Source organism: Oxyura jamaicensis, chromosome 2 (assembly GCF_011077185.1).
Source record: "Oxyura jamaicensis isolate SHBP4307 breed ruddy duck chromosome 2, BPBGC_Ojam_1.0, whole genome shotgun sequence".
In the NCBI taxonomy this organism is placed as follows: domain Eukaryota; kingdom Metazoa; phylum Chordata; class Aves; order Anseriformes; family Anatidae; genus Oxyura; species Oxyura jamaicensis.
In genome coordinates, this window is record NC_048894.1 from 96,147,237 (window position 1) to 96,172,710 (window position 25,474).

Below are 25,474 nucleotides of genomic sequence, written 5' to 3' on the forward strand. Positions count from 1 at the left end.
TCCTTCCCTTCCCTTTCCATTCTCCTCTTTTTTCTTCATTTATATATCCTATATTCCATATATGCTTTTTATAAAGAAAAAATTCAAGCTCCCATATAGATTTATTCAAGGTCCTGTACAGATGTTTCACTAAAGATATGCTTTATGATTATGATTGTCATTATCTTTTTTTTTTTTTTTTTTACTATTAAGTAATCCATCAAGTAATGTACAGCCAGTATTAAAGTTGACCAAAATTAAATGATGTTTTTAGTCTTTAATGTGGATTTTAGACAGGATACTATGGTTTTCTTACATATCCGTTCATCTTCTATAATTAGAGGGGCATTATTTCAGTTTTTCCAGCTCTGTAGCATTGTTTGGTACTGCCCGTGAGCAGTACCTTTTTTTTGTTGTTGTTTCACCTGTACTTTTTAGTTGGCAATTTTAATATGATCATAATGCATAATTTGAATTTATGGTTTTTAATTGCAAAACCATGAAAATGACTAACATTAAAAGTTTGTGAGGAGACATCCTCAAGCAAGAAGGTAAAGTAAATGCCATACCACTCCGAGATGGGCTGGAGGCTGCAGCACCGCCTTGAGGCCGCACTAACACCCATCGGCTCAGAGCCGAACCAGCAGCAGCACGGACAGTGCGGGCACTCAGATGTCGCAGCAGAGCCTGCCACATTCACCGAACTCCTCGATCCCCTCTGCACTTCTACAAGTCTTCGGGCCCCTGCAGCTGGAGACTTCTCATTCCTGACGATTTAGCCGCAGTGGTTAGAGATCGCTGACCCCAGCTACGGAAACACCATCCTCTTTGACCATAGCCAAAACCAACACGGATTTTGGCTTTTCAACGCAAGGCACATGGGAAATTCTTGGTAGCAGTTCCAAGACTAGATTTCTTTTTTCCTCCACAAAAAACAAGAACGTATAAAAGTGTCATAATGTATTTATTTTTCTTGTAAGGTAACCTGGGGACATTTACAAATTTCAGGTGTAAAGTTTTCTTCATAGATGCAGATGCAAGTTATCTTGCTCTTCTTTCTAATTCTGGAAAGTGTTTTCACACAGGATCACTCTCTGAATCTCAAGATCTGAGCATTTGGATACGGTTCCTGTGCATGACAGAATCCAAATTAAACGTCCTACTAATTTCTTACCATTGTAGGTACAATTATTTAAGCTTGAAGGTTATTGTCCGCAGAAGTCACGAACTGCTAACAGTTTTGTTACCATCAGTGTAATCCAATGCATCTTTAAATCTTTAAATTCAGTTAATTGTTCAGATAAATCATCAAATGTTTCTTTTCATGGCAGTAATGTGCATCCTTCTGTTATTTCCCTAGACTTTATAGCACCTGCGCTGGTGTTGCTCAAGTGTGGAACAAACTGTGTATGTCCAAAGATAATGAATTACCAGTGTCAGTCTTTATCTGCCTTCTTCAGGCAGTTTATCATGTAAGTAAATATTTAGTTACGGCAGATTGTGTTGATTTCTGTCCAAGAGCTATGAGAAACGCGGAGCTCTGACATTCCACCCATCCTGTGTATCCTGTGAATGCAGCTTTTATTATATCTGAACTGCCCCTGAAAGCATGCAGATATATTTTAACAAGCCACGGTACTACTTTCAAATAGAAACCCAAAACATACCGAACTATAAAGATATAAAAACTTCTAGCATTCTCTCTTCTGGGATAGGTTAACATTTTGTGTTAGGGAAGAAAAGTAAGATTTGTGTGTAGACTATTCTGTTGCTGTTTAACATCAGCTTGTTTCATAAGCTTGATAACCAGTTTTCAGCAACTCAGCTCATTAAACGTGTAGCTTTACATCAGTGCTATATGATGAACTCTCCACGTTAAAAATAGGTAACATATTGCTATTGTTATTGGCTTCCTATCTTGAAACCCAAGCAAGATAAACCCAGAAGAAAGAAACAGTGAACAGAAAATTATACATATCAAGCTTAATTCCTAACATAGCTAATACTGGTTTCACAAGGTAGACGGAATAAAGGATTTGCAACTAGAAACTTCCTTTACTGAGTGTGAGCTCTTGGGATCTTTTTTACATTATTCCTGCATGATGAGAGTTACCATGGGCAAAGAGACAGGCAAGGTAGTACGCATCAGCCCACTCAATACCAGAGTGAACATGTGGATCTTGTTAGTATTATAAGAATGCATCAATTTAATAAACTTTCTAAGACTGTGTTCTCAGATCAGCTGTGACCTTGTTATTCTGTACCATATATATGAAAAAGCCACAGTTTATGTATCATCAATACTTTTATAGAATCACAGAATGGTTTGTGTTGGAAGGGACCTTAAAGACCACACAGTTCTAACCTCCCTGCCATGGGCAGGGACACCTCCCACTGGAACAGGTTGCCAAGTGCCTCATCCAACCTGGGAGCATTCTATGTCAGGATTAAAAGTATTCTGGAGCATTTACAACATACAAACTCTGAGTCATAAGAATTGCATTATTTTTGTTTATGGGGTTCTTTGAAAATAAGTTATGTTTTCCACCTAACTGTGTTAACATAGAAGCCCACTTCAGAATATGTGAGTTTTTCCTTCTTACATTTGTCAATGAATTCATTCAGCTCCATTCAGTAATGGGAAAAGTTATTTGAGCAGCTGATCCATTAGTTAGAAAGCTGTTCTAAAATTAAGGGGTTTTGTACCATCAGTATCAGGGTGCTTAAGAGTATTTGGTGTGCCTAAGAATATTTGGCTGCAGCCTTATATTGTTACACTAAGTTACAGGCACACCATTTCATAAGATTTCACTGAGAAGGAGCCTTCATTATTCAGACATAAATGGAAAGGTACCCTGCCTTTTGGGAATGCAACTGTTGCTGCAGCAGAACATCTGAAGAGTGAAATGCTTAGGTACTGATGAAAGGAAGGAGTGTGTGAGAATGGGCTGTGGTCCTCTTTATAGAATTACGTCTGCTCTTTCCTGTGTGTTTCCATGTAATTGTATGTTCTACACTCTACTTTGAAGTTCAGGTATTGGTTTTATCTTAAAATTGTTTTTAGAACCTAATGATCTTGACTTTGTTCACTATCTTTAACACCTTTACTAAATGGCACCTCATATATTTCGTTTAGAACCTGGTCCCTTGCTGCTGCTGGCACACAAGACCACATGGTTTTGAAAGCAGTACCTATTATCCTATAACCCTCACTCTGCAACTGGGTATCTTTTTCTTTACTTGCAACACAAAACTGACAGTCATTACATTGTTTCCCTAAGACATTCCTTCTTCTACTGAAAGGTGAATTTTGGGTACTTGAAGTGAGGTACATTGGCAACAAAACACTGGTGGTTTTTAAGAATATAACAAGTAACAATTAACAACTGCTAGGTATTACAGAGGGCTGTCAGCAAAAACGATCTCCGAAATAACTGTGCAGTTCCATACCCTCAGCTGTGATGCAAGAACACACCAGGTGTTAGACAGCCATTAGTTTATTGACATTTTACTCCCACTCCAGTCAGCAGAAGCAGCCCCAGTCACTGCACAGAGGTTTGAAAGGGAGAAGCGTCAGGTCAGGTCAGGTGTCCTACAGAGGCTCAGCCCAGGGATGGCTGTGCCTCAGTTTACATACCTTTTCTTTCTGACAGCAGATTAGATATACCATGCCCACCTGCTCCCACATCAAACAAAACAATGCTGCAGTAATTAGAAGGTATGGCCACAGTGACCTGTTGATCATCAGCAGGGGCAGGATGTTGTGTTGTGACCTGGGAGAGGATCGTATGCGCCAAGCCACGTCCTTGACTCCTCGCCAATCTTCTGAGTCCTCCCCTTGCCACCTGCACATCCTGATGCAGTGCTACACACAGTGCAGGGACCAAGTTCCAAAACTTACAGTGAATTTATGCATACGGCTTTTTCTTTCACCTCAGTCAGTATATTTTTAAAAAAGGACATCCTTGAGGTACAGCTGTTTACATTTGCAGCAGCTCAGATATTGATGTGTTAAAAGATATATAATATAAAAGTATGTTTCCTATTATTTCCCTATTAAAAAAAAACACAACCCTGCTGCAGAAGTTCATTCCCCAATATAATCTGAAAACGTATACCGTGTTTTAGGAAGACTTTTCAAACAATATACACAAAGATTACCTGAAAACACTGCCTGAAGGAAGACAAGGAGAATCAGAGTGGCAATATGCCATTAATAACGCTCAGAAATGCAGCTGTTTTGAGGTTAGCATTTCTTTTGTTCACTTGGCTTTCTCTATTCTGGCTGATTAATTCCAATCCCCAAACAAAAATTGTCAATAAGGTGCTTCATTAAGACATGGAAAATAGTCTTCAGTCTTGAAGAGGACTGGAGGTTCATAGAGGGTCTGCTGTCGCGAGGAAGACGATTTCTGCAAATTAGATAAAGTTTATTTTTCGCATCCTTAAAAATCCAAGTTTCAGAACAAAACCCACAGAACTAAAATGCAAAACAAAAGGAGTTTTAACGGCATATCCCCTTCCTCAGGTGAACTTTAAACCACAGCTCAGATGGGTCTAGCATATTCTTTATGTTATGGAAGAAAATTGGCTTTGACTTTTCTCATTCTATCACCTGAACAGACTCAGTCTTGGAAAAATGTAAATTGCCAGCTTTGCAGGAGCCAAACATGTCAGGGTCAAGTCACTGTAATCTTTGTCTGCCCAAACCCACAAACCTTTACCTTTCCTCCTCCGGCCTTTTGAGTTCTCCTCAGCCACAACCTCTGTGTTAACCCTAGCCTGTGCTCTCATTTACTTAGTTAAAAAAGTCTTTACTTGGAAACAAACCCAGCAGATGTTTCTTTCAAGAAGGTTGCTGCTCCTGCTGAGCTTCTTCATCAAGTATGTATGCTGGAATATACGTACTATGACGTACTGTTAAAATAGAGTAGTAAATTTGGAATTTTCAGGAAAAGCATATACATTCCTTCTAAATATTATTTGTACATTGTTTTGCTACGCCTAATGTCTCCTGTGAATGGACTACAGCAGGGACCACCACTGACTATCACGGCAGCCTTCCTGCACTTAAATAACTGCAAACCAGAGCCATTGTGTGATTTCAGTATGTGCTCTTACACAGAAGGCTTGAGGTCAAGATTTCATTCACTGAAAACTCCTACGGACTCATGAAGGAATTTTGATGAACTGTTTTGCAGAGCTCTCAGTCAGTTTATCTTCAGGCACTTTTTTGCCTCTCTGAAATGGGGAAATCAGAGTCTTCGCCAATAATAAAGTGAAAGGCAAACCAGCAGTATACTTGGACTTGGGATGCACCAAAGGAGGATGTAACTAAGCGTACGTACCCATGAAACAGTTAACTGGATTTTGTCCCGTATTCAGTTAAGGTGTATACTTGTACTCAATATGAAAAAAGTACTTATTATCCTGTTTATATGCAAATCTATTAAAAACAAGTTTGAGTTATACAAATTGTTGATATAGGGTATTCAAATTGTATTTGCCTATAACTTGATTATGCCACTAGTTTCTCTGAAATAAGCTTTGTTTTGCTTTTCATACAGCAATAGCATATATGGAAAAAATCAATATAAACCACGGTTAAAACTATAAAGAGGAGATATTATCAACGTTTTCTATATCAGAAATTTTGCCAAATGTAAAAAAACAATCTTTGAAATCAAAGTTCCCTTTTCAAATAACATTTCCTATCCTGTACTGCTCTACAAGAAAACACCTTGTAAGCAAGAAGAACTAGTGTCACAGGTGTTCCGCAGCTCACGACTCTGATTTAAGATGCACCGTGTTTGCATGTGTGCAGGGAGGGGCGAATTTAAACCTGGTGAAGAAATTCATAGGCAGGCACAGTACCCCCAGTTGCCTAAGAACATGTTCACAACTTCTGCAGCTGCTTGGCAGACATTGTTACCTTCTGAGAGTGTCTACATCCTTAATGATATTGGAAGCCTTAGAGTACCGTACTTTGCATTGCCTGGCATTCACAAGGGAAGAACCTGGGGCAAAATCTGAGAGTGAGATTACAAACACACAGCTTAAGAAATACAAAATATACCCTTTCCGTAAAGAAACGGACATTCGAACGGGAAGAGTGTGAGGGGACTTGATCTAATGAAAGTTTTTGCAGGAAACTGAACTAACAGCTCCAAGGAAAATCATGACATTGGTACAGCCTTCTTTTCCAAAGGGCATGTGTATTGTGTAAGCTACTTAAACATCAGGCATGAGGAGAAATCTCTATATGCATTTTCATTCATGTGGAAATGTGTTTACTAATAAAAATAAATATTCTACTATGTGATACTCAGCTCACTGTGCAACAGTCACCTAGCTTTTATTTACTTTATCAATTAACACCAGTCAGTTCTGAGTGTTGATCATACTCCTATCCGTTCCCAAACCACAAAGCCATTGGATATGACAGGTTCTGCTTGCTGACTCTTTCATAGACTTTCCAACCTAATTGTGGAAAAAAATTAAGCTGACGAAGCCTTCCCACACAACAGCAAAAAAACACTATTAGAACTCTCAAACTTCTCAACTGCAGACTTTAATTTTATGGAAAACACGGCTGAGTATTTTTCAAGGCTGAAGTTTAAGGCTACTAGGCTGCAGCTGCCATAGTTTTTGTTTCCATAATTGGCCTATACATAGCAGCTTTGAGGTGTTTTTTGTTGTTGTTTTGTTTTGTTTTTAAGGGGGTAGGGGGAGCTGTTTTCCTAAATGAAGAAAAAAAGCAACATCACCCTGAGCTTACACACACACACACAAAAAAAACCTGGAGGAACTGGAAGTTAACTAACTTGAATATTACACAGAAAACAGCAGTGAAAAGTAGTTTTCCTGAACCAAGCCTTAACCAGACAATACATATTCTTTTTAGATCTATTTTTCTCTGCTTCCACACAGTTACAATATGTAGGAACACGAATACTTGACAGTCACAAACACCTTCCTCTCCCCCTCCGCAAACCTCCTTTATTTCAGCATTCTCCCCAACATTATGAGATGGAGACCTGAGCTACTACAGCACTACTGGGTGCTGACAAAATGCAAGGAGGAGCACTTGTGTGTGGTGTATTGGCAGGTGATGCAAAGAAGCATCAGGTGTTCATACGAGGGCCAGAATTTTTTTTTTTAAATCCAAAGGTTATTTTAAAACTGGTGCACAGTGTCAGTTTTTAAGAACAGATAGGGCATCTCCTTGAAACATACTAGGGAGAGCACTTCAAGTCATCTGAACCGGAAAAACAGTCCACACGTAGTCATGAGGAACGTTAGAAAAATCACACCCCTTTTACCAAGTTTTAAGAAGGCGCTAACAGAGTTACTGAACTGCGCAGACTGTGTATAAATAGAACCCTTATTTTAAAGAGTATTGCGTAGCACAGCTTTTACTTCATTTTTTAGATACTGTTTTGTTAGTGATAATATTAATGCAGCATACTCCTTTAACAGTCTGTACAGGCTCTTCCTACTGGCTTTCCATACTATCAGAGATGCTTTAATAAAGGCTTGCTCATTCTTTACTTGTTTTGTGCCCTTCATGTTCCCTTCTACACATATTCAAACTGACTTTGGAATCCAACTCAAATCCTTGTAAGAATTCGTGATTTTTGAGTGTTGTTTTTTTTTTGTTTTGTTTTTTGTTTTTTAATTAAGACTGAGAACTTCACAACAGTGTTAATAAGTACGTAAGGTTTACATTTAAATACAGGTATATGTGTAACAGATTTACTATTATTTTAATAATCCTCTCTGGTAGATAGAACTAAGCTGGACACGTGATAACAAAAGCTTACTTACGTTAAGGAAGGATGGCATGCTGATTGTGTGCAAGATTTTCTTGAATGTGCTTGGAAAAGCTCCAAGGTCCGTTTCTGCCTTTATGACCCGTTCCTCCATTCCAGCCACACAGTTTCCAATCATCTTCACAAAAGCCTGTTTGAAAATAAATAGATAAATAAGCACCACTTTTTCACCAATAGATAGAAACAGGATTTTGTATTACACAACAGTGGGAACAGTACTATCGCTAAAATGAGAAGTAAAAACAAAACAACCCCATACTTTATTTCCTTCCACCTTCGAGTCCAATTTATTGCTAAAAATTATTTCTGAGATACTTAGCAGCATGCAAAAACAGGTTAAATCTAATAAAACAATTATCGTTCCTCTTCCTATTTGTGTTTCACATAAATAATTTAGACTTATTAGGATTTAGGTTTTTATCTGTCTTTCTAGCCAGAAGTGGGATCAAGAATCCGGATCACATAGAATTTTGAAGCTTTACCAGAAATCAATAGCTCCCTCCTTCTTTTAGTCTAAAAATAGCTTTCAAGAGAGTAACCGTGAAAGACGCTATCAAAAAAAAAAAAGAAGAAGAAAATGCGGTGCTATTGCTCTCTGAAAAGAGGACAGTTGCCTTGCTTCAAGCAGTAAATTTAGGAACAAAAAGCCATTTTGTTTTAGAATGTCAGCAGTCTCTGGAAATTCCTCATAAACTGTGTTCTCTTCATCAATGCTGAGGTCAGCGACCTGGATTGGACATGGAAGAGCAAAAGGGATCTGAACCCAGTCCATGTTGATGCACTCACACACGATTATAGAGTATCGTTGATTCTTCCCCCTGCTGAGAAAGGGAACGCATGCAGAAGATGGCAAGCACATACCTCTAGGTTGTCAATCTTCTTGTATACCTGCCTCATTTCTGTAGCTTTTGCGTAAATTTCGGGTATGCTTTCATTGATGACTTGGGAGGAGTCACTTCTGATCTAAAGATGTTTCCAACAGATAATAGAGAAAGAGATTAATAAAACAAAATATTAAGAACTAGATTTCTTTCCTAAAACTGGAATTATGTTCCGATTACACAAATTAAAATAGATTAAAAACACTAAATCAAAACTAATTAACTAGCTTCTTTGGATAGTTTAGCAAGTACCTTTAAACAAAATTTATTTTGCAGAGGTAGGTATTTAACTTTATAGTTATATTAAAAACAAGCTGCTATAGCCTTATGAGAACTAAGAAATGTCTTTCTGACAGAATGGTCAGGATGGGCCTGCCCTAAGCTCATGCCTGGTTTTGGGAGCCCGGCCGTTCCACCCGGACGCTTTAATCACTATCACCACGCACCATGTCCAGCATCCCCACGAACTCATCCACCCTGGTCAGCAGGTCGTCCAGGCTCTTCTCCAAGCTCTCCACCTGCGAAAACACATTGGAAAGCTGCGGCCGTACGAGAAACGCGGGTGACCGGGCACACGGCTGCGTCCCGCCTGGCCCAAAAAGGAGCAAAAAAGAAAGGCTGGGACGATGCAACAGGGCGAGCCTCCCCACAAAAATACATAAATAAGTAAATAAATAAGTGAAATAATGACGCTGCGGGTCGCGGCCCCTCACCTGCTCGCTGAAGGCACTGCGGTCGACGAGCAGGTAGGCGGAGTACGCGGCGGCGGTGGCGCTGAGCGACGCCTCCAGGGCGTCCCCCTCCTCGTCCTCCTGCTCGCCCAGCCCGGAGGCGTTGCTGTGGCTCTGGGAGACGTGTCCGCTGTCCCCGCTGTCCCCGCTGGGGCAGGGCCCGGCCCCGTCGCCGTCCCCCGCTGCGGCCGCCATGCCGCCGCTGCCCGTCCCGTCAGGGGGCGCCGCCATTACGCGAGGGAGGAGGCGCCGCCATCACGTGAGGGCGGGCGCAGGCGCGCTCCCGGGGGGCCGTGCCCGCGCCTGGCGCCGCCCGCCCGCCCTCACCACAGCGGGGGGCGGTGGGTGCCTGAGGGGGGGGAGCCGGCTCCTCGCACTCGGCCCTGTGCCCTCAGCCACCCGCTTGTTAATCTTAGAATCGCAGATTGGTTTGGGCAGGAAGGGACCTTAAAGACCATCTAATTCCAACCCCCTGCCATGGGCAGGGACACCTCCCGCTATGCCCAAAGGTTCCCTGATTTCTGCCTGAACTCCTCCTAGCTGCTTTCTCCAGGTACGGCGGTACCGGGAGGTGGGCAGGGCGGCTGACAGGCCGAAAAGGGGAAGGGGTTAATCCTGAAGAGAGAACTAATGTGTGTGTATATATATATACACACAGGGGACTTTTCAGAATTGTGCATGCAATAATAAAAGCATTGTGTTTTTGTTTGTTTTTCACCTGATACGCACAAGGGCAGTAAGTTTGCACGCCTGAAGAATTATGGTACAAAGTGCTAGCTCCAAAGTTGGTTTTGTCAATGGTCTGCCCTTCTCAGCTTGTGACTGAAAGCTGGGGTAAAATGCTTTTATTCGTCCCCCTTAGAGCTCTGGGGTGTGAAATGCAATTTGTGTTTCCCCCTTAGGGTGAAGGGCAGTGCCTGCTTCACCTGGGCAGCCACAGAGCCTTCTTCCAAGCAAGGCTCTGCAGCGTATCGTCAAGGAAGCGGTATCCCCAGCTTCCTCTGAAGTGCTGGAAGTACCTCAGGTACTCAGGGAAGACAAGAGACCTGAAGAAGTCATGCTACGCAGAGCACAGCAAGCTACTTGGTGCCCGTACAGATCCACGTAGCAGTACCCTTAATAAAGGCAGCACTGGGAGGAAATTTTCACTCTTCTGTCTGTTACCTGTGCTAAGTCTTTAATGGCACAGAAAAAGGCATCACCAAAATGAGTTGCCAAAAAAGCATGTCTTGTTTCAACAGGGAGGTGAGATATTTCTGCAGGAAGATGTGCTTCAGGATAGGGGAAAGGATATAGCATAGATGTAAGCTTAGTGCACATTTTATTGCAGACAGGAGGTCACAATTTCATCAGTTAAATAAGGCAAAATGAGTAACTTCAGCCAGACAAATCCACTTATTTAAAGAAGTGGTCTTAGTTAAGATGTAACACAATCCTCTTGATAAGATGGTCTGATTGACTGAAGCATATCCAGCCCCCCCCCCCCTTTTTTTTTTACTGCACTGATATAGTCAGATTTTTTAAAAAAATGAAAACCTTTGGTAAAGTACAAACATTTTTAAGACAAAAAGAATCAATGTGCTATTCTTATTGTGCTGGGAAAAATAAGTATAGCTCTATATCTGCTGTGACACCTAGAAGAGGCTTAATTAGAGTAAGTGAAAGATTTTTAAAATAAACTTTTAAAGCAAATCTAAAAGAAACACACTAAGTTGAGCGTCCAAAACATTTAACAACGAGCAGAAGACTGGCTGTTCCACAGGTATTCTAAATCAGCAGTAATGAATTAGTCCAAACAACCTTTGTCCAGCCATTACAAATTCCAAACTGGAATGTAATTTTTTTTCAAACCGAGACTTCTGAATTTTCATACCCATACAATATTTAAGAAATGTCTAGTTCACCATATAAAAAAGCTTTAATGTACTACAAAGTTAAAAACAAAAAGAAAGTGACACAAGCTAAAAGTAGAAAAATACATTGTAAAACATTTGTATTTTGTTCCTTACACTGATCAAGATACAACAAAATATTTTAGATTTGACCACTTTAATAAATCCATGGCATTTTCAGAAGTGAATGGTTATCGACTCGGCAGTCGCTGGTTACCCCTTAACCAGCATCCAGTAGAGATGTCCAGCCATCGCAAACACCCAGTAAACTCTAAGCTTCTAGAAATCATGTGTAGACATTAAGCTTTATGATTACTAGAAGAGTCCAAAAATAATAGAACTATTCTAAGGTTAGGTTGAAAGACAGTCAACACCCCTCGTTTGTATAGCAATTGGCCAATCTTTTGTAAGGAAAGTCCTTGGGGGATTTTGGTTGCCCCAAACGTGTAGCAAAAACCTGTTTCTGTGGCAAAGGGGACGGTCCCAGCATACTCTTCCACTTTTGCCTTCTCGCATGCATCCCTAAAATTCACATGAACCATAATATTGAAAAAAACAGAGCATGAAAAAAAAAAAACTGAAAAAGAGGTATTATCTAATAAATATCGAAAAAGAAAAGGAATACATTTTACACATAATGGTGCCGAACCTGGTTTGAAGCCCTCAGTGTCATGGTTTTCTGTTCCAGGACAGTACAAAAACCGTGTTGCTGACCAGCAGGTGGTGCTGATCTCAAAGCAATAAGGACAACGTCCTCCAACCTCCCCACCCCAGGCTTTTTAAAAATAATATATACTTTCACTTGGAAAATGGATTTGCAGCATCTCCCTACCGCTGTTACCACCAGAGCAGGAAACCGCCCCTTTTATAGAGCGTGTCTGGATTAGACATAACGTTGCAAATACGGTATAAACAGATCAGTGGAAGGTCTGTCTGTGATGCTGGAAGAACGGATAGCTATTAAGAAGCGCTCTTTTTGAACTCCTATTAGAGGAAAAACAGATTCCACTTCAAATAGATGTCTGTTATTACTATTAAAACCTAATTCATATACATGCATGTATAAATACATCCACCCATGCATTCAAACCCAAGTACGTAGCACTGCCAGTGGTGGCCTCTAAGACTGCTTAGATTTATACAAACTAAAACTAGTTCGCCTTCTCACTTTAGGGCTGGGATATGAACCAGGTTTTACACCCTGGTATTCTCCTGACAAATTCTGCAGTGCATGACAGTCTTATGTCTAACTCCAGATGCCGTGTTTCCTAGACAGCAACAATTTTCTGCACCTCTGAGGTCTATGAGAATATCAGCTCTCTGCTTTGTGCATAACATGTTGCAAGAGTTAATTGTCCTCATTGGCACTTAAGACTGAAAAGAGAGTTGCAGGAATTGCTACTAAAGTGTAATGACTGTCCCGTCCTCCTCGATGCCTCCTCTGGGGATAACCAGACTGTGCCGCGGATCAGTTTTTAAGGAACTGAGTAATTTGTGGATGTTGCCATTGCTTTCTCGGCCAGAGTTGTTGTTGAGCACCAGGTCCCTTTGGAGTCTGTGGCTAAGGCTGCTGCCATTGATTCGAGAGAGGCTACTGGAAGTAAGGCTGTGCAGTTTAGGAATGTGCTGTGGCTCCAGACCGCCCTCAATGACAATGTCAGCCTCTTCGTCACTCTCCATTTCGTCGGGGTGGAAGTTCTGCAGCACGTGGGATGTAGGCAAGCTATGGTGACTAGCAGTGCTGTCTGTAGACTGGCCAGAGCTACCAGACATCCTACTGCTTCGGATAATATTGTTCCTCTGGTTTGCTGGCTTGACCGTGATAATAAGATTATGGCTGTTGGCAATCATCATGTCTGTGACTTGGTCGAGAGTCTTTCCTGCTACTTCAATGCCGTTAACTTCCAGGACTTCATCGTTGACAGCCAGCAAGCCCGTGCTCTCCGCTAATCCTCCAGGAACCATACGAGAGATGAAGATGCCGGGTACTTTTTCCAGTCCGTGAGGAGTAACCCTTACGCTGGTGCCATCGCGAATGTAAAATCCTAAGGGTTTCTCACACCCGTGTCGATACAGCCTCACCCTCCTGTGTGTTTCGGGAAGAATGTCCACATCGATTATGGAAGACACCGGTCTGAAATCATGAGGCATGCTAATGTTAATGTGAGGGCGCCGGCGGAGATTGTCATTGCGGAGAGTCACCAGAGCCTTCTTCTTCCGTGATAGCGTGTTGGTCCCAAAATTACTGTAGTCCACTTCATCTGAAAGAGAAACAGCAACACCATATCAGTCAAACACGGAACAAGTCAACCTACAAGGCATTTTCCTCTTAAGTCTGGTTCAGTGAAGCCGCATTCCTGATAATGCGGAAGAAAGCAAATGAATTATTCTGCTTACCCTGACCTGTGTTTCATTCTATGTCCATCAGCACACCATTCAGAATGAATTAGCTGTTTTCAATAAATTATCCATATTTCTTCCACATTTCGATCCCGTACAGAATGCAATTACTTGCAGCTGCAGGCCTGATACACCATCTTATATGACACCACATTTTCAAAGTTAGATTGTAATTTTATACGTGTCAAATGGAAAAAAAAAAAAAAAAGGCATTTATACATTCCTAACCTAAAGGTCTGAATCAGAGAATATTTCAATAACAACACAGGCTTAACTGATAGCAGACGTTAAGTACAAACACGAAAGCAGGGTATGAGAGAGTAGTTGGATGTGTGCTTTTGGCCTAGCCTTTTTCACTGAGGGATTTAGGTTAATACGTGTCTCTCAGTACTGCACTCTCCTCCTTGGAATATTTTAATTTATTTCACATTTATTTCACAGAAATAAAAAGTGCTAAAGTGCCCAGTTCCCAGAAGTTTTGTGGAAGTAGCGTGGTAGAAATAAAAGCAGGGAGAAAGAGACTGCTCTGTTGCCTAGCCCATACGCTGAGGATTGAAAGGAGAAGAAACTCAAGTTGCACTTTGCATGAAAAACACTTAAAACAGTTATGAAGTAGCTAGTGTACAAAACGTGTCACTGCAGTTCACATTAAAAATACTGTGCATATTTTAAACATGAAGCATGCACTAGCTGGAAGAAATATTTCACCAGGAGTTTAAACATGCTAACACTTTTTCAGATAAAAACGAAGAGTTTCAGTTTATTCTGCTGTTGGAGAAAACAGTAACATACAGAAGCACCATCAGTTCACAAAAGTGCCGCGAAGAAATTTCTCTCCTACAAGTTAACCCTGCGTCACAATGTTTGAGAAAGTCGATCTCTCTATCCGATAAAGGTTGAAAAAAATGTGTTAGCAGAAAGCAAGCCTGTAATTACATTCTTATTTCTTGCAAGGTCTCATCCTCAAGGCAGCTTTCAAGGCGTATCGCTGACAGTTCTCAATTAAGTGGCATCACGTTGCACCCTCTTACAGAACGCTAAAAAAAAGGGGCTAAGCCACAGCCTGACCTAGCCGAGCCTGCTTTCAGCAGCGTGTTGGATCAGTTGGCCTCTAGAGGTCCCTTCCAGCCTAAATTGTTCTGCGATCCCACAGGACTCCTTTGGGATGGAAAAACAGTTTAAAGACTGCAGAAAGGCCATTGCTGCCTTCTTCTGGAACTTCCCTGCGTTGGCTACACCAGTGCTGAAGACACCGTAAGGCCTCCAGAAGGTCATCCTGAAGGAAAAGCTCCTTGGACGAGCTTGCAGTGTTCAGGGATACACCCACCTCTCCCCTCTGCTCCAAAGGTTGTTCAGAGCCCTACCAAGCGTGCGGGCCCTGCTGTGCTCCCTGTCTCCTTGCAGCTAACCCGCATCAGCACAGCACCAATTCCTTTGAACGTACAACCCCCCTGCAGCAGCCAGAGCCAGGCATTTTTCCTATCCCCTCATCGACGGGACCACCATCCACATTCACCTGGAGGTGAAACCGTGACCAAGTTCCGATGGACGATTTTGAAGGCTGGCCACAAACATTTTTTCTTACAAAGCAGGAGAATTTCTTTCATCACTGTTGCCTCCAACATTGCACCCTACGTTCTCACAGCTCACTGATAGGTTTCTGGGACAAGGCTATGAAAACAACTTAGGGTTCACATTTAACTGGAATTCTTCACCCGAAATGCACATTGCACTGTTGAATAGTAGCTCTGTATCTTGAAAACTGAGGCAGCCTTTGCCCTAGGACTTTTAGCTCAAGATGGTAAAATTAAAATTACCTGTGAATTTGTTTCAGACTGTCTTTTGCAGTAACAGAAAACTAAACTCAAAACAAAAGCTGCAAGCGTTTAAGGCTCAGCAAATTAGATCAGCGAGTGCAGCTCACTGCACTGCAAGTAAAATGAAACACATGCCCCAGTAATCCGCCTCTCCCCCAGAAGTTACCTAGGTGGCTCTTCTCTCCCGCTCTGTTTATGTTAGACTGTTAACACTGGATGACCCTTAAGACTGACTTGCAAACGTTTTACCAAACAGTTCACCTGGGAAGGTTTTGCTGTCAGCAATGTTTTCTTCCCCTTAAACTAACAAGAACTATCCACGGTGTTGATTCTCACAGCATGCAAGTTTGTCGTGACAAAGAATGAATGTCACAGGTAAGCCAGAGAAGCACGATGTCCTCCTGACACACACAGGTGGGTCATCTCTGAAGCAGCTTCCTTTGGCTGAACAATCACGAGGGCATTGGCACAAAAGAGGTCCTTGTTTTGCTTCTGTGACCTCCTCACCTGCGCTCAGCCCACTGATCTGTCTCCCCAGATGACTGCCAGCATTCCTAACCTCTGAGCAGCTTCACAACAGCCACCTCCTTTAATAAGAAAGAGCCCAGCTTACCACAAAAATGTTTTCTTTCTCCTCCAAATACGAACCAGGCAGAAGCAGAGATTGCAAGTCATATGGGCTCATTTCAGCGTTGGACCACTGACCATGTTTGGATTCGGCCTTTCAGGGCTGGAGCAGGTTAAAAAATTATGTCTATGTCCTGTTGATGATTTTTGTTTGTTTGTTTTTAAAACATCGTCAGTCATTAGTTTCAAACTGATCCTAAACAGGATCACCTATAAAAAGATGAAGTCCCAGTTTTAACAGGTGGAACTGTTAAAACCTACTATCAGCTGGAGAAATGGGGGTTTACCTGGAGAGCTTTTAAGAAGCATACCAATAAACTGTTTTCTAGAAGTTCATGTATGGAATGCAAGCTCCCTGACAGTACAGGGATTATTGCCTTATTTCATTGAAGATGACCTGCTGGAACAAAACAGCCCCTCCGTGCTGTGAAGCCAAGCATCTCTACTCAAGTTTAACATCAGCTGTTGCTGTGGCAGCAGCAAGTCATCAGTCCCAAGCACAACGAAAGAAAAACGTCCTTGCTCACCAGGGAACTGGGAGAAGTCAGCCAGCATCACTGCCTTCTAACAGCTACGGGGTGGTCACACAGTGGTCTGTCACCTCTTTCTAGTGATGAAGCATTCAGGTGGTATGTGTCAGACTGAAATGGAACCGTACTATGGCGCAATTTACGGTGACACACTGCTAATGAAGGTCAGTTACTAGGTTTTGAGTTTCCTCGCCACGTAGGATTCCAGGCAGGAGTGCCATTTTCCCTAATAAAACGGTCTGTTTGATCTCAGCGAAGACCAGTATAAACTATATGAACCAGACAGAGCTCGCTTTTCATGTTTCACTTGTTGCAATATCAGATTCTCCTGCTGCTGCACAGCAAAAAGCCTACATAAATCTGTATGCGTACTGGCAGGAGGTGTGCCATCAAACGGCACACCTAAACACAAAGAACTTAAAGCCTTCCATTTTACAGGGTGTCATGTAGTCCTGTGTCTTGAATGAGGTCGGAGTAGAAACGGAAAAAACCAGAAGAGTTAGCCTTTCAGTTGCTGAATGTGGTCTTCATTTCTCAGAACGGGGCAGACTGCATGGAGCACTTCCCCATACCAAATGCAGTGCTTTCATACCAAGACGGGCTACGAACCGGATGGATCGTCATGGATAACTACCGAACTCTGGAAGACTTGGACCTGAATTTTACTTCTGTCCGTAATTTGTTTCCTACTGAAAATACTGTTCCTGTAGAAAGAAGGGAACATTTACCACAATTGGAGGAATCCTCAACCCTCCAGTTCTGTCATACATGAAACCACAACCCAAGGCTGCACAAAAAAAATACCTCCACTTCTTCTGGAGGCACTGAATATGATTCCACCTCTTCTCCCTAGAAGCTTCATTTTTCAGTACATTTTGTTTTCTGGCAATAAGATATGTAAAACTTTACATATTTGAGCTGCATCCTCCTGTTTAATATTCATGCTTTTTTATTTCCCCTTTTTCCTTTAAATAGTTGTCACTACTTACTTACCCATCAGAACCCTTCTGTTAGAGAAGATACATGCTACAGCTGTCTTCATTTCTGGATACCAGTGTGTTTGTTTGTTTTGTTTTATTTGGTGGAATTACCTCCACTTTTCCAACAGCAGTAAAACCCATTAAAAGAGGTTTTCACTTCCAGGCATGGATGTTTTACTATCAGAATTTCTTTTAAAAACATATCTGCAAACTTATGGATGCTAACGTCTTTGAGGTAAATACCCTTCCAACAATTCTGTAGTCAGCCTGCGACTTTCCAAAATAGGTGATGCCTTCCTGGTGGGCATCGTGAACCCTGTCGTTAAGTCACAGAGCACACCACGGCACGGCATACCTGAAGGACTATTCATGAGGGAAAGCAAACTGCTCAGAGCATCTGGTTGCAGCCAGAAGAGTATTGTATTTCTTTAATTTACATGAAACAAGAAATTATAGACCTTCTGAAAAAGCCACCAGGAGCACCACTCCCACTGCTTGGACAGCTGCTTTTCATAGGAATTGCTTGCCAGATGAAATACCAAAGCTTAGCCAGATAAGATTGTATAAACAAGCTGAATTCCACAGAGAAGCAGACTGCCAGGCTCCTATAGGAACAGTTCATTTCGGCCTCTACTTTTTCAGTGTACATGCACTCATGGCTTATTATTTCCTCTGGGAGCCGTGGAACATTAGTTGACAGCTCTGGAAAGTACTTCAAAGACAAAATTACTTCCACTAGGGAGAGCAGCACTTCAGGCAGCTTGGGAAGGAGGCCAATGAGTCATTAATAGTGAAGGGTAACCCCTCGATCCAGCAGATCTCTATTACTGAGCATTCAAATTAGCAGCATAAAACCGTTTCGAGGGAACATGTCACGTTTCACCCTTCTACCTTTCCACGTCTCTGCTGCAAACACCCCTCTGTACTTTACACGAGTTGCTTTCGGCACCTCCTTCCTCAGAAAGATCAAAACCAGAAGCATTTGCGAAAGCCATCGGACAACAAACCAGCTGGCAGCCTCTCGTTTGCGACCTGCAAGGCTGACGGCGTGCAGAGGGATTTAGGAGGAAGCAGATACAAAGTGAACTGTGGCTCGGGGGGAGCGACGGGGACAGAGGGGGTCCCCGTGCCAACATCGCTCAGCGAGGAGCGTTTAATGGGGGGAAAAATAAGGTTATCTGAATGCTGACGTTGTGTTTTGTGTGTTACGGGAGTATAAAAAAAACCTCTAGCTGCTGCCAGCAACCTCTGGGTGGTGAGCCAATCCAAAACACACACTGCAGGTAAAACAGCTGTAGCTGGCGTGCCCTTCGAAGTCAAGGAACAGGCGCATGCCATGCACACACACACGCACACACACACACACACACACACACACTCTCATTCCTCTCTCTATCACTGTATCACAAGGAACCGGACATAATCTCATCCCTCTTTGGAAGACAAACTATAAACTGTAACATTTAGGTGATCTGTGACGATCAGCAGCGCTTCGGCAGCACAAACAAGATCAAAAGGGACAGCTCACATTAACATGAGGGCATGTCATCTTAATGCTCGAGTTTCTGAAACAAAGCTTTCCAAGGACCTCGCAGACTGTAAACTCAGCGACACTTCTGAAAACAAATTTCACCAAGTAACTGAGTTAGAAAAACTTGAGTACATCCTACCCTAGTATAGCTCCTACTACCTCAAGGAAAGTGCAGTTTTTCAAAAGGCAGTCTTCTACAGTGATCCAGTATTAACAAGACAGATTTGCTTTCCCATGGAGGAAGTGTTTGTTATCTGATCCGGATTAAAATCTGAGGAACACAAATGTGTCTCTTCTCCCAAGATGTTTATAAACTCAGAATATTCTGCTCTCTTTCAAGAAGGTGAACATTATTTCTTCCTGGATCTTACATGTTATAGCATGCAAAAAACAAACAAACAAACAAACAAAAAACCACTGCATTAGATTCGGGCTCTCGTTACGGTGTCAGACGCCTGTGAGAAACATTTTTAGGCCACTTGCCTGAAGGATGAGGACAGCCCCTCGGGAATTTATTTGATCCGCACTGCTGGTGTGGCCTCCTGCACTTCTCTCTGCTTGTCATCAGAGGCCACTGTTCGCTTGCTGAACCTCCTTCCTCCTCAGGAGGAGGCTCCCTATTTCTGACTCGCTGCACAGCCCAAAGGAGCAGGAGCTGTTGCTTCACCTACCAGCTTGCCCCATGACACAGGAGAGACTTCAGGAGGATGAGGATGCTACCAAATGTAAGCAGGCGTCCAGGCCTCTACCTCCCAAAGTGATCCTCACCCTCAGAAACGTTCAAACCCAGCAGACGGCAACCTTAGCTCGCCGAAAACCAGCTCTCAGACTCCAAACTTTACACGTGTAGTTGTGAGGTGTTCTGGGTACACGCACACCGATGAGCAAGGCTGCTCAGTATAGTTTGTGTTAGGATCAGTATTAGTGAACATCAGGTTCATCCCAAGGCAGCAGGGAGGCCACATGGTGCTGCTGTGGAGGTGCTACCCGTGGGGCTTCCCGCACTGGGCACCTGTAAGCGCTATTCCCGCTGGCCAGAGCCTGGCGGATTTAGCTTTGTGTCCCTGTGCACCCAGCAACACCCAGCGGCCACAAAAAACTGTTTTCACTCGGCTGATGGTATCAGAACAGGAGGGCTATTGATCCTTTTCTCAAGATGCTTAGGGAAAAATGTCACCCCAAAAAAACAACCACTCTCCAGCTTTTAATTACACGCATTATCTTTGACTAGTCAGCATTATGAACCGCACCATCTGAAGTTATTAAAACGCCACCCTCTAATTATTTTATTTCACTCAATCTCTCTGTTATTCACTCAGAAGATCGGGCAACTCACGGCTCTACCATTTGCTCCCTACACAGGCAACAAAGGGGATCTGTTCTTTCCAAAAAAAATGCCAACTTGTCCTGCAAAGTGGAACACAATGCAGGAAAATGACAGACCAAGCTATAACAACTCTCACCAAGCTCAGCAGGTACAGTAAAAGTCTTATTAATGACAAAAAAAAAAGTGGATATTTTTTGCTGTAAGTACTGAATGCAACTGTTTTGGGATGAGAGAAACTAGTTACTTTTTGTACAAGTCTCAGGTTTGGAAGATAAGGAAGGTAAACAGATCAAAGAGCACATCTGGGTGAGCACCGCTCTGTTCCTCACAGCTGTGATATTTGCAAAAGCGCTGCAAGTAATGAAAAAAAATCACCTAAGGATCATACTCATGCAAAAGATGAACTTTATACCTCTGACCAGGAAAAAAAAAGTTTCACAGTAGTCTCGGAAGAAGCTGCAAAGGAAGCTTGGAAAGGCGCCGCACTAAGGGGCGCAAAATAAAGCTAGCGTATTTGTAATATTTACACAGCCATGGGTTCAAGGGAAAGCTCTGGGGGAGCTGCAGTACTGAACCAGCTCAGAACCACCACCCCATCGACGCAGATCCTAAAACGGAGCCTGTTCCTCCTTTTGGGGGCACCCTGGCCAGCAGTGAAGCCACTTCAGGGCTGCGTTAATCATCCATTATCTTTAGAGGCAGGACACCTGCAGACCTCCCTGGTGACCGTGGCTCAGCTACTAAATTCACTGGGCTTTACCTCCTCCCCTGCCCCCTGTGATTCTTTCCTACCTATGACTCTTGCTACTTTCAATAAAAAATGCAGCGTTGCCAGGACCAGCCCCTTCAAAGACCGAGATACCTCACAGCCATGGCAATGGGGTCATTCAACTGTCGCAAGCATTAGATCTGTGAGGTACGTGGGTACTACCAAAAAGAATGACTGCAGCACACAAAACAGGCTCTTTCTCATGCATTCTTTTGCTGAGTAACACCTTATTCATCCCAAGCTAGTTCAGACAGGCAAGCCAGGAAGCCTGCCTAACCTTTTTGGTTAAACTTCTGAATTCTCATCAAAAATAACTGAAAAAAAAAAATCCCCAAACCGTGGAGAAGTTCACATTCAATGACGACTTAAGACTCGGAGGAATAAATGGCAGTCTTTTGCACTCGTTATCCTGATGGTTTTCAAAAGTTGTCAGCACATCTTCATGGAGAAGAGCGTGTTTTTACACAGCTCAAGTTGTTCTAGGATGCATTTCTCTTTTTCATAAAAAAAAAAAAACAAAACAAACAAACAAACAGAATGGACACATCATGTTTTTATAGCTTAACTGCGGTGGTGTGATAATGCCACGTACATCCTGCACTGGAGGGGAGGCAGAGCAAAACACACACAGTGCTTCACAAAGCGCTTTTGTGGTTCCTGCCTCCGAGTCAGCAGGCTGTCAACAAAGTCCAGATTCTGCCGCTTGTCGCGGAATTGAAAAGGTTTCAGAACACGCGTGGCATATGAAATTTATTACAACACTTGCCCATCAAGTCGCGACCTCTGGGAACCCAGCCTCACCTGCCCTGCTCTGGCCTCCAGCTGCAGCCTCCTGACCAGCAGCACTTACCTGGGCGAGGGTGGCACGCTACTGCCTTGTGTCCTTAGAGGCCTTAGGACCCCGGGGCAGCAGGGTTAAGGCAGTGTCCTCACCTTTCCTCCTCAAAATAGAAATGAAGCCTTCCTCGTATTCTATTTGCATGTCCTCTCCAGAACAGGGCAAAATAAATTTACCACTTTTAGTGTCAGACTAGCCATACCCTGTCCTGACCATCACCACAACGCAAGCAGCACTTAACGCTCACCCTTCCGTGTCAGCAAAAAATGACTTTTTACTTAAAAGCAGCTTAAGGAATCTGGGTGATTCCAGCAGGAAGATGAGCCGTGTGGAGCCGTTGGCTAAATGACCGCTCCAACTTGATATTTTATTACGCTGTATCCCTTTCTCCATGACAGGCCAGGGCTCCAAGCCCAACCATGTACACTAACTAATTAAAGGCTGCTGGCTGGGCAAACTTCGCAGCTGAGGGGACTCTTGAAAGCAGAACAGGGAACTGTTGAATCATCCCAATGCCAGCGGGCATCAGCAGAACCTGCCTGCTTGAGGCGTCCAGCCCTCAGGCCACCACTAACCTGACTGGGAAGCTTCTCTTTTTCTAGAATATCAAGCACCGGTCTGTAAAATTGGAGAGCAAGCAATAAAATAAAATAAATACTGAGACGTTTATACCACTGTAAAACTTTGCTCCTTTGGTCAAACAACTTCTGAGATGCCGCATCGTTATTTAAGCGTGGTGAACTAGTGGATGCGGTACTTTTTCCTTTAAAAAGGAGTTTCTTCCTATGAGCACATGACAAACAAGGGAGTGGCAGGCAGGAAGCGACTGTTCAAAAATTAAAGAATTAGATAAGCTTCCACGATATCGGAACACAACACGAAGCACGGCGAGTGGAGCTGCCGCTTACTGGTTCAAAGGCACGGAAACATTCTGTGTAGTTACCAAACCCAACTCGGGGCTCATGCGAGTGTTTTGCCTCCTTACTGCAGATCGGCGTTGGCAGCTGCTAGCATCGATACGCCTGCCAAGGAGCCCAGGTTACTCCTTGCATTTCATCAGCAGAGCCCTACCACCTGCTGCAGTACAGACCTCCTGCTTCTGGCCAGGCACGTGTGCTGAAGAGAAGCATGGCTCTGCCAGCAGCAGCAGCAGCAGCAGCGAGCTGCTCTGGGTCTGGCTGGCACGGATGCTCCAGAAGCGCCGAGCGCAGGCAGTGAGCTGCTCTCTGCTAGAAATACCATCTCCTGTTGCTACAAACAGCAGGTTGCCAGCGCCACGCTCGGGTACGCCGCCCGGTATTCCTGCCACTGGGAATTCCCTTCACCAGCTCCGCTTTCCTGTCACACGGCAGATAGCACTGAGTCACTGCCACGTTTGCTGGCTAAATATTGCTGCGGTGGGGGAGCGGGCAGATATCTAACAGAAGATGCAGGATTCCCAGCCTGGTCCCTCTGGGTGAAATGCATGGGCAGTGCTGGGCTTTTTTCTGTGCCTGAAAAAAAATAGGTTGTGGCCAGACCAGGGGTGCAGCTCTTTAGTTAGTGTGCACCAAATGATTTACCACCACTGTAAATTCCAGAAAAGTCAGCACAAGGAAAGGCATCCCACACAAGAAGCCTAATTCCAAAAAGCACTTCTAATCAGCGGATCCTGAAGAGCTAAAAATAAAAAACGCACTGTTCACGAGAGACTTTGCTCCCATTACACTGGTTAAGCTGAAAACCTGGAGAATACATCAGAGGTTATGCAAAGCCCAGAGGCTTTAAAGGAAGGAGGAGGGATTTGTACTGTTCAAAGGCAGGAAAGAACAGATGCAGTACGTTAGGGCTTATTTTCATTACACTACATAACTTGTTTCCAAGAATGCTTTCAGCAGAAGTATCCCCCGGTACAACAAGCCGACTCGGACAAGCTTCAATTCAAGCTGCGTCCTTGCCCAGAGACACTGGGCTGCTACCAGTAACTTCAGCTCACCACTTCCCACCTCATCGTGACACCTTCCTCTGCCTTCAGCCCCCTCTGGGTTACTAACCGCGAGCAGACAGATCACATCTTCACCCTCCATGTAGAAGAAGAATGAATAAAACCCCTCTGTTTTCTTCTGACAAGGGCCCAGTCCTCCTCTGCAAGTCTTTCCTCACCTCGCTCTCTTAAATTGCTAGACAGCATCAGGAATTGGCAAGCCCTTTAATAATAAGATCAGGCAGTATTACTAAATCCATACTAAATTCCCACAGCAGGAGCCAAACAGTGACCAAGACCATTTTTATTTGATGATGCATCTCATCTTCAGGGAAAAAAAAAAAAAAAAAAACAGTTCCAGGGACACGGAGAGTGAAGACAAATAGATAAAAGAAAAACACTGGCTCACAGGTTGATCAACGCTTGTTTTTGCTCCTGGGCAGATGGCAGAGGGGTGGGGGGAGGAATACAAACACTCAGCACTAAGTTGTGCTGTATTTCAGTATGCATTCATTAGCACATCGGCTAATGAAACACCTTATTTGAAGTCTATCAACTCCGCAAAGCTTTGCAGCTGTAGAGATCGACGTTAAGATCCACCGTTTGCATCGGGCTCATGTTCAGCCCACTGATCATGCTTAAAAAGAGCCAGAAACGTGAAATGCAGAACCTTTGCGTTTCCTACAGTACTCACGGACACAGCAGCAATGCAGCCTGCACAAAAATCAGAGCGCTTCTCCCCTCCGGAGGAGCGGATGGAGCACCCAGGAGACAGGCTGAACAGGTTTTGGAGCTAATGGCACCTGCCCTTGGCTTAGCAGCTAACACCACATTAATCCAGGGAGCTGCAGTGGGGGGAAATATATATATGACACAGAGGTATGAAAAAAATATACCTCGACTTCTTTTCCCTTCACTTATCCTAATGGTATTTATCCGCAGCTCAGCTCCCGTTTTTCCTCCTGGGTGGATGCAGTGTAACACCCAGATCCCTAGGCTGAAACTAAACAAGACAACTCACCTTGGTTTTGTCTGTTTCAGTTCATTTTACATGAGTGAAGGCCTTGGTCACGGCAAGTGAAATGATGGGTTAGTTGAAAGGAACGATGTCGATCCTTTAGCCTCCACCTTTTAATGCACATTGCTGAAAGTTTAAGAAAGAAAATGGGGAGAAAGAAAAAGGCAGTAGCTATGAATCACCTGCTTGTCTGGGCAAGGAAGAAATCTGGAAAATCCTGATCTTAACAGTACTGAGCGGGTGGGCAGCTGGGCACTGTGGATATCACAAAGCCTGGCAGTGGAAGCAAGAATTTTGCTTGTAACGTGTCTTCTGGGAAAGCACCACCGTCCTATTTGCTTTTATGCCTCTCGTGTCGG

At 43.3% G+C, this 25,474-nt stretch overlaps 2 protein-coding genes across 2 annotated transcripts in view; both read right to left on the reverse strand.

Annotated features, from left to right (window-relative positions):
* Window positions 1-3,459: 3,459 nt before the first annotated feature.
* BLOC1S4 (biogenesis of lysosomal organelles complex 1 subunit 4) lies at window positions 3,460-9,692 on the reverse strand. The gene is made up of 5 exons (XM_035317992.1): window positions 9,406-9,692; window positions 9,139-9,210; window positions 8,673-8,774; window positions 7,807-7,941; window positions 3,460-4,391 (listed from the first exon to the last, which is right to left on the reverse strand). Exons 1-5 carry the CDS (start codon window positions 9,652-9,654, stop codon window positions 4,296-4,298), a joined length of 654 nt encoding a protein of 217 aa, XP_035173883.1. The 5' UTR covers window positions 9,655-9,692; the 3' UTR covers window positions 3,460-4,295.
* Window positions 9,693-10,727: 1,035 nt separating this feature from the next.
* The window catches only part of PARD6G (par-6 family cell polarity regulator gamma), a 59,692-nt gene continuing 44,945 nt past the window's right edge, over window positions 10,728-25,474 (reverse strand). Inside the window, exon 3 of the mRNA XM_035317991.1 lies at window positions 10,728-13,576. Coding sequence (XP_035173882.1) covers window positions 12,717-13,576 — 860 coding nt within the window. The 3' untranslated portion in view covers window positions 10,728-12,716. The remainder of the gene's footprint in view (window positions 13,577-25,474) is intronic.